Genomic DNA, 10,000 nt, shown 5'->3' with positions numbered 1-10,000 from the left:
AATATTTTGTCAACACTGAAGATTAAGTCAATTTTAATCAACCGTAACAAACATCATTCATTAAGATCTTTCCCACCCTTGGTGGCTTCCATTGTAATAAACTGTGAGTATGATCTGTGCTGTTGAAAAAAATAGATGGGTCAAGTTTATTGAATACAACACTGGAACCAAGAGTGATAGCACCATTTGGAAATAATACTTATTTAAAATAGGCAAACAGGCTTTTCTAAACCCAATTTTTGTTTGTGGGCCAATGTTGTTTTCTAGTCTAGAATCCCCCTTTTATCCAACTGTTTACACTTACATTATTTTGAGTACAATTTCAAATTTGAAAAACACTCTTATTCCGTTAGTTTTCAGAAATTGAATCAAACATCCCAATTACTAAAGTATGGATTTTTGACTGATTTCATTTCATCTTTAGTGAGAACTGAGATTAGCTGTAAGTTATTTACATACAAAATAAGTTATATGATAAAAGGAAAACTACTTTTCAGAAATATTAAGAATAAAACACAAGAATAATAACATCTGCAGCATAAAGATGCACACTGAGTGTGGTCTGCAGTACTGCTGAAAAATGTAGTAAATACAGAGCCCAGAAAAGGAACCTTCTTTTAAATAGGGACTCAAACAGGAAGCAAACAATATTCAACACACCAGTCACTTCAGTTGGTGACAATAAAAATAACACAGCACCTATTCATTTGTAAAAGTATTTTCATTTTCAGATTATTTATTAATTCCATTGATTAATTTTACCAGGAAATATGTTTTTAAGAGCAATGATGCTTGCCTCACATGAACCTTTTTATCCTGAGTATAAAATGGGAAATATTCCTCATATATTATCACTAGGATTTTTTTTTTGACAGGTATTCAAGTCTTATGCTCATACCAAAATTTTATCTTGATTTAGTAACTAGACAAAGAGGGTAGCTTCATTTGTATGAACAGTTTTTTTTTTTTCAAATATGTATGTACTTGGATGCCCTTAAATTCCCCAAGTAGAAAGAAATGCTTCTCACGGAGCTGCTTATTCGTAGTAACGCACATCAGGGCTGACACATGAAAAATGGTGAAATTACTGAAGGTACTCCAGCCTGAATAAGGACTACCTTATTAGTTCAGGTACCTGCATCTCTCTAATTTTCATATTAATCATGTGTCCATCTTTCTCTGAAATAGGGCCATCATGCTTCGTGTCAAAATTTAGCATGTAAGTAAAATTCATAGTGCTTCAAATCTAACTTGAAAATATCTGTGTGGAGAGAACAGAACGATGGAGCATACAATCACTAACAGAACAAGATTTCCTAAAAATGTTAAGTTTTCAGGCTTGATCAGGAAAAAATGGTATTAAGACATCTATGAAATCGATGATGGCTACCTAGATCCCTTATCCTACCCGAATCAACAATAACAAGGTGCTTTTGTCTAAGGAGAGTTGCTGTACAGTATAATGTATGAGTTACATATTTCTCATCAATTTTTACAGTTACACTGATTAAATATATATTGACTCATAAAATATTACCATCACATCAATTGCCACTAGATATAAGCGTATATCCTTTAAGTATTAACTAGCACATAAACATGGGAGCTCGTATGTTCAGAAGCCATAATCTGGTACCCACCATCTCCAAATTCCCCTAATGCATTAGTAATCATATATAAAATGTTTCCTCTGAACTAACTGGGCACCAAAATGAAGGGAGGAAAAAAAAAATCTCTAAACAGCTATTTCTTTTAGGGAGGCTAAATATTGCTACATATTCATGGTAAATAGTAAATATTAATATGGGGAAATATATGGTGATGGGTTAGCTTTTTCCATATGATTATAAGATAGTAGCTGAGATCAGTTCCATAAACTAAGTTCAACAGAACTAACTATTAAAAATTCGAATGAGCACTTGGAGAGTTGGCTTGATGATTAAGAGCCCTGGCTACTCTTCCCTAGGACCTGGGTTTGATTCCCAGAACCCATATAGTGGCTCATAACCATCTGTACCTCCAGTTTCAGGGAATCTGACACTCTCCTCTGGCCTGGCATGGGTATATATGAGTCACAAAGAAGATACAGAGATGGACAAGCAGACAAAACACCCATACACATAAAAAACAAACAAACCAATAAACCTTTTTTTTTTTCAACACTGGATTCAAATGAACACAAAGTGCTATTTCAGAAAACTTCCATCATCGATGTAAAGCAAGCTCCCCGTCTGCATCACTGTTTTCCCAGATGCACCTACAATTCTACCACCTCCCTCTTCTCTTTCATAGAGGACAATCACCAAAATCCTACTTAGTGTTGAAGTACCTCAAGTCATTAAGGGTACCAACTTAGAACAACAACAACAACAGTAAAATGTCTGGAGATGTTTAACACCCACCCTATTCTAGAAATAACAAAATAAAATACAAGTTCTCCTAGGAAGAGAAGACAAACCCACCTATGCGTTAACTCTCGCATCAGACTGTGGTGGTTTTTCCCAGACTATTAAACCTCTCTACTAACTGATGGGTAATTGCTCTTCTGCTGACTACAGCAGTGTGCAGACAAGAGAAGCCATCCTTCCTTCTTAATGCAGCATGTAGAACTTGCTGCTCCTGCAACACTTAATGTTCACAGCACAGAGTCATCTTTAATGCAAACACACATTTTCTGCCTTGCCTCTCTGTTTTCCATTATAACACAACACAGAAACAGTGTGCATTTCATGCGTCCCTATGAGGTTTGCATAAGCCATTCCAACTCAGACTCAATATTGTATTGCTCTCATTACAGTGGATAAATATTTTAGAGTTTAGGAATTAAATATTTTATTTTTCAGTAGGCTCTCTGCAACTATTGTGAACTTTCTGCAGTTTCTTCATTCAAAGGAAATCTTCAGGGTTTCCTTTTGAAAATGTTAGGCTGTTAGCTATTTCCCCACACAGGAGCAGATCAGAGGTAACAAATAAGTTCCATAAATCACATTATACTTGGTGTTAATAAGAATATTATGTTTCTTTATGGGAAGATGCTTTTCCATAGGCTTATATCCTTTATTATAATAAAAGTTTACAAATAGAAAAATGAATCAAGTACATAATACATTGTCAAATATAAAATTTCTCCTTTCGTTTTTATAATAGTTAGCATAGGTTTCCTTGGCACACATCTCCTCACTTGACATAGGTATTTCTCACACTAAATTACGGCAACCAAACCAAAGAGCATGTTTGGAGCTGTTTGGTTGAAATTTTCCGCAAAACAAGAAGCAAAGAAGCTGTTTGTACATTTGCCTTAAAAGAAGTAGACTAATTATGTCAACTGATTTATTAATTCATGAAGTTCTTTGTCCAATTATTAAAAGTACAAAGGGACCAGGGAGCAATTTAAATGTCTAACACACCTCAAAATCTTTCTCTCTTTTTTTTTAAAGTTAATTACAATTCTGAATAACACAACTCTAGATAGGCCCCTTAGGTTTAGCTCAGGTTTAAATAAAATCATAACAATAATATTACCTCATTGGCCAGCTCCAAAAGCACGGGGGCTGCTCCATTTTTCCCCACGCCATTCAGGTACCTAGGTAGACAAAGGCAAGTGGTCATGCAGTGACAAGGAAAGGCCAGCACAGACTTGTCAATGTCCCCTGTGTGCACATTTCTCCTGGGCAAAAGCCAAGCTCAGGACCTGTTAAAGTTTGCTACGATGACAGAGAAGCAGTGAAGGGCAAGACCAGTGTGCAGCTTACCTCAAGCCAGCCACTGATGGGGAGGCAAGAGGTATAGCCACAGCAGTGTCCACTACCTCTTAGCTTTCAGAAGTAAGTGAAGAGAGGCGGTTTCTAAACCCCCACCCACAGCACTCTACACACAGAAAAGGGACAAGCTGACTCTGTTTAAACAATGCATGTAGGCACATAAGCACCCATGCCAGGGAGACCTTACACCATGGAAAGGCAAGGGGAGACCTTCACCCTCTCATCCACCCTAGATTCCTGTAATAGCCCCAGCCTGTACCATGAAACTGCACTTCAATAAGCAAACAAGCACAAAACCCCAGGCTCTCCCAGACATGGAAAACAGGGCAGTTTGTTTTCATCAAAATTTGAATGTGGCATTCACCTCCTCTAAGAACTCTGAAAGCCCACTTTCAATCCCAAGGCTACAGGTAACCACCTACCAGATTCTTTGAGTTTCCTTATAATTTGTATCTTTTTGCTATTGTTCTACTAGTGGTTAGACCTAGGGATTTACATGTTAGGCAAGGGTTCTACCACAGAGTTCTCTCCAAAGACCTCTTTTTGCTTTTTTGAATTTGAAACATGGTTTGACTGAGTATGGGGGCTGGCTTTTAACTCATTAGGTGGCCCAGGCTAGCCTTGAATCTCTGGTCCTCCTGATGTAGCCTCTAGAGTAGCTTGAATTACAGGCTTGAGCTAGTAGATCTGGCCACAATCCAGTGTCTATCCACTCTACTTGGCCAGCCTCATCTCCAACACTGTCTGCTACATTTATCCTTCACCTGTGTTAACTCTAGACACACAGGTCCAATACCATGTTCTTCGGTCCACCATCCATGGGTAAGTTAATGGCCCTTCATATGCTAATGAGAAGTAAGTTCTCTGTGGCAAAACACGGAATAAGTTATTGCTGAGCTACAGAAGTCCCCCTAACTATGAGATACATTCCAACATACTGAGTGAGTGCTTGAATTTATGAAGAGCTCTGAACTCTACATATATGATACCTTCTTATGTATAGATATGCCCAGCATAAAGATTATCTTATAATTCAGAATGGGAGATTTATAATTGAACATGCTATATTAAAAGTTATATAAATGTGGTCCTCTCTCTTACTGAAATACATTTAACTTTCTTGTGATACCTATGAGAGATACCTATAAGGCCTATATCATCAGAGGAAGTGAGATGACTGATAGGCAGTGTGACCCAGCTTTAGGCTACTTCTGTTCTGACAACAGGTCAGCAGGAGGCCCACAGAGCAGATGAGCACAGGTTACCTGAGTCATAGCTAGCAAGACCCTGAAAAGAGGAGGACTAATTTTCTTGTCTGTCTCCAATTCATCTCCTAGTGCAATGTGGACAGCCTTAGAAGAGCTGGGGAAATAGATTTCATTCAGCTTACTCTACCTACTACAATTCTTGACATATAATAGATGATTATCTAGTGTCTGTACATATATACTTTTTCTTATTAATAATTAAATAATTCTTAAAGCCAATTTAGGCAACCTAGCAAAATTGTCTATTTTCTTTAAAATATCTTATTTGATTGAATAAATTAAAGTTCTTTGTTGATATTAAAAAAATAGTCAGTAAATGACTTCTAGGATTAACTGCCAGAAATCCAGCAGATGCTGTATTATAGAACAATATAAGCAAGGCAGAGTCAACACAAATTATAGGGAAAGCAGTGAGATCATTACGGCTTCAAAATCATTCAAACCAGTCTACTTCCCACACCCTGGGTCCCTTCTTAACTCTGAGTATATCACATAGGAAATCAATAAGGCAACAGGGCCGTCAGAAGCATGGGTGGGAGAAAAGCAAGTGTAGGTTTGAAGACAGATCCAGAAGCAAAAAGGTAAAAATAAAAACAGTCCCCAAAAGACAAAGAATCGAAAACATGGCAATGGTGGTATAAAGAACACATGCTCCTGGGAACATGAGCTTATATCTCCAGTGCACAGAGGATAAAGTAATCAACCCGTGTAGCTGTGCCACCCCAAGAAAGCATGAGAAGCACATACTTCTGAGAGCTCCAACCCCGAGTCCAGTGTTTAATAGCACACTGTTGTCAAGGTAGCTTTAGTATTTGATACTTAGCATTCATGTATACTTCAAATACTTTTGAGAGTTCTGGGTTCGGCCTTAATCTGGGCTCTGAAGAAACAACAGGGAATATCATGAAGATATGACAGTCTTCAGACAGCAATTTTAAAAAAGTCATAAATGCATCATATGTGCTATAATATCATTTCAAATTAGGTGAGTTGGTCAGGAAGCCCATTCACAAGTATCACTTGACTCTTGATAAAATGAAAGGAACAGTAGTCCAGGTATCTGTTTGGGGTAAACTACTTGTGAAGAGAACTGTTGTTTTGAGTCAAAAGTGCATGGTTTCTCATAAAAGATGCATCTATCACTATGCTGATAATACACAGTGGAAACTTCTACCACGTTTAAAGAAACAGAAAGATCGTCAAACAGTAATCCCAAGCACACAGTTTGCATGTATTCAGTCACAGCAAATTCCTAGTGAGTACAAAGGCTCCTTTGCTAGCTCATACAAGGAAACCATCCTCAAGGCACTGATGAAATCTACCCAGGCCAGCACAGTGACGCACATCCGAAGCCACAGAGCCGGGGGGGGGGGGGAGGGAATACTATACCCTCTAGCCAGCCAATATAGCTGAACCATTCTCCTGATTCACTCAAAGACTATATCTCAAATAAGAGATAGATAAATAAATAAATAGGTGAAGCACTAAGTGAGAAGACCCCTGATATCAACTTCTGGCCTATACACTCTCACACACACACACACACACACACACACACACACACACACACGTATATACATCCCACATGTAGAAAAGACCCTTAGTGAAGAGCTATTTATGGATGTCTGATTGGAAGATCTATGATCATGACATTATGGACTTATGAAACAGTTGAGATGGAGATACAGTTCTATAGTAGATCCCTTCCCCAGCATGCACAAGGCTCCATTGCCAGCATAAAAGACACAATAAGACACACCTCTGACACTGTTTTCTCTCCTTTGAGAAGGTTTTTCCCCCTCGCAACAAGCCAGTAAAGGCCAGTCTTGTTTCTAAATGGGTCTATTTACTCTTACTCTGGACACCCCATGTGTAGAACTGACAGAGCTGTGCTGTGCTCTACAAGTAAAACCTATGCTGACTCTTCCCTTACTGAAATTCACATATGTAAGGACACAGGTATCTTCCACTCCCTATGCCACTGGAAGGCAGGAATTGTGAATAGTGTCTTTTTCACAGTGCATGGACATTACCATCAGGATAATATATGTTCAGGAAATGGTGCTACTGGACATTTCAGCTTTTTGTTGCCATGACAAGAAAACCAACCTGAGGAAGGATTTATTTTGGCTCATGGTTTCAGGACAGGGCTGTCCAGCTCCACTGCCCTCAGATCTGAGGTGAGAAACAAATCTTGGCAGAGGAGCATGAGAGAAGAAAGAAGCTACTCAGCTGATGTCAGTCAGGAGACAGACAAGAAGGGGCCAAGGCAAGATGTAGGCTCCAAAGACACACCCCCAATAACCTACTGAATGGTGTGACCCACATGCAAGGCGGGTCTTCCCTCTTTCATTATTCCTATACAGATATGGCCTTGTTTTATTTAAACTGAGAAATATGTTTTACTCTCTTCCCAGGCATTTGTCAATCCAATCAAGCTGACTCTCAGGATTAGCATCACAGTAGAATCAATGTTCAGAAACCAGCTTTATCATGTACTGTCAATATCAGGTCTCAACAATTCTTTTCTCCATGTCAACATCTTAGAAAATTCAATTGATCAGATTCTGTATAGCTATGAAAGCTGTTTCCTGAGCCAGTATGGTTAGAAGAAATGGGAGACAGGATTTCCAAACCTGCTACTGATGGGAACTTACACGTCTGACCGTCTGTGGCTGTCAATATTCATTGTCAGCATGATTGGCTTTAGAATCACCCACAGTTGAGTGTGTGAAGGTACTGAGGGTGGTTCCAGCAGGGAACAGAGGAGGGAAGGCCCGTCTAGGATGGGAGGGAGGGCAATAAAAGGAGGAAGTCTGAAGTCGCCTGAGTACCAGCATCCTCTGCTCTCCGCTTACTCATCTGCCCGAGGGAGGGGTCTCAGCCACATCCCTCTGCTGCCATGAACTCTGCCATGCAGAATACACTTACAAACTTCAGGTCAAAACAAATCCTTCTTTCCTTAGATTACACACGGGAGGAATTTTGACCCAGCGATGAGCAAAGTAACTAATAGTCCAACCACGTGTGTTCAAAAAGCCTATGTGTAAATGGGTAAGAATCAAGATAAATTTCACCAAGGATGTTCCTGTATGGAAATAAAATAGGATACTCCAAAGGAATAGAGTAATGTTTTCAAAAGAAAACCTTAAATATGAAAAATGAAAACTGAGAAGACTTGCCCACCAATGCAAAAACTCAGGAAGACATTTTCTTTTTTTTTTTAATTTATTTATTATTATTTTCTTTATTTACATTTCAAATGCTATCCCGAAAGTTCCCTATACCCCCCCCCCGGGCCCTGCTCCCCTAACCCACTACTTGGCCCTGGCCTTCCCCTGTGCTGGGTCATATAAAGTTTACAAGACCAAGGGGCCTCTCTTCCCAACGATGGCCGATTAGGCCATCTTCTGCTACATATGCAGCTAGAGACACGAGCTCAGGTGGTACTGGTTAGTTCATATTGTTGTTGTTGCACCTATAGGGTTGCAGGCCCCTACAGTTCCTTGGGTACTTTCTCTAGCTCCTCCATTGGGGGCCCTGGGTTCCATCCAATAGCTGACTGTGAGCATCCACTTCTGTGTGTGCCAGGCCCTGGCATAGCCTCACAAGAGGCCACTATATCAGGGTCCCTTCAGCAGAATCTTCCTGGCATGTGCATTAGTATCTGGGTTTGGTGGCTGATGATGGGATAGATTCCCGGATGGGGTAGTCTCTGGATAGTCCATCCTTTCATCTTAGCTCTAAATTTTGTCTCTGGACCTATATCCTTTCATGGGTATTTTGTTCCTTATTCTAAGGAGGAATGAAGTATCCACATGATGGTCTTCCTTCTTGAGGAACACACTTTCTATTGCTCTCCTGATCCTACGAATTCCCACTTGGCATAATCTCAACGCTAACTAGAACGTGGAATCAGGGTTCTCACACTGCCGGCAGGAAGAGAACTGAGACACTCATAGACAGTAAGTCAACAACACATAGTCAATTTCTAAATGTCTGCATTGTTTGGACAGTCAGGAATTACAAACACAGAAATCGACCAGTGCCGGTGAGCCAAGCACCAAGATGCTTACCACAGTATTATTTATAATATCAGAACACTAGGGACATTTGGTCCTCAGAAGAATAACCTGGGAAATTCAGTCTTTTACATGGTGAAGTAAGGCGACTAATAAAAGAAAAGGCTTTTTTTTACAAATAATAGTATATCATATACATGTTTCCATAATAAAATCCAGGACTCATAGTTACACATGTAACATGACCTCATCTATTTAAAAATGGGTAGTCAGAAGGCTGGGATGAAATTTTAGCCAGTAGTTATCTCTGAGTGGCACATTTTTTTTTTTGTTTTTTGTTTTTTTTTTTTGGTTTCTAGACATTTATTGTAGAAAGGCAGGCAGAGAGGGAGTAGGGAAGCAGAGGCTGGCCATGGCCACATGGAGACAGGCAGAAATGAAAAACAGAGAGAGGAGTAAGGGGGCAAGACTAAGAGGTAAGAGTGAGTCGCATAGTTATGGGCAGTCACTTGCTCCTTGCTAAGCCATCACAAATATGCTTAATTTTCACAGCAGGTGGTATTCATAAAGGGAAAAAATTTTAAAATAAGTTGTTATTAACATTTTCCCATTGCTTAAATATGTGTGGATAAAACACAAGCTGCCTTTAGTCTAACCACGTAGAAAACAAACAAGAATCTTTGAAAGCCAATTTACCTTAGAAAACCCCAGGACATTTGAGCTGCACATTCCCAATGACAGGCTGGTAAGGTGGTCTGCCTCAAAGATAACAGTATGGCTGCCTCCCACAGCACAGAGGGAGGGACTGCCAGTAGATCAGGAGGGCACTGTGGGGATGCCTTTCCTCTGAGTCTGTTCCAGCCCCCATTCTAGTTTTATTTCAAATGTTTTAATGCCTCATCATAACTGAGACCCTCATATTTAAAAAATGCAAGGAAGCAATTCCATC

General features: G+C 39.6%; 1 protein-coding gene across 1 annotated transcript in view; it reads right to left on the bottom strand.

The window, feature by feature from the left end:
* The window catches only part of C3H15orf41 (chromosome 3 C15orf41 homolog), a 197,360-nt gene that overhangs the window by 135,621 nt on the left and 51,739 nt on the right, over positions 1 to 10,000 (bottom strand). The window contains exon 4 of the mRNA XM_021193731.2: positions 3,523 to 3,583. Within this exon, the coding sequence (XP_021049390.1) occupies positions 3,523 to 3,583 (61 nt within the window). The remainder of the gene's footprint in view (positions 1 to 3,522; positions 3,584 to 10,000) is intronic.

The sequence above is a fragment of the Mus pahari genome, chromosome 3 (genome assembly GCF_900095145.1).
Source record: "Mus pahari chromosome 3, PAHARI_EIJ_v1.1, whole genome shotgun sequence".
Lineage (NCBI taxonomy): Eukaryota > Metazoa > Chordata > Mammalia > Rodentia > Muridae > Mus > Mus pahari.
This window is presented reverse-complemented; position numbering and strand designations above follow the sequence as displayed.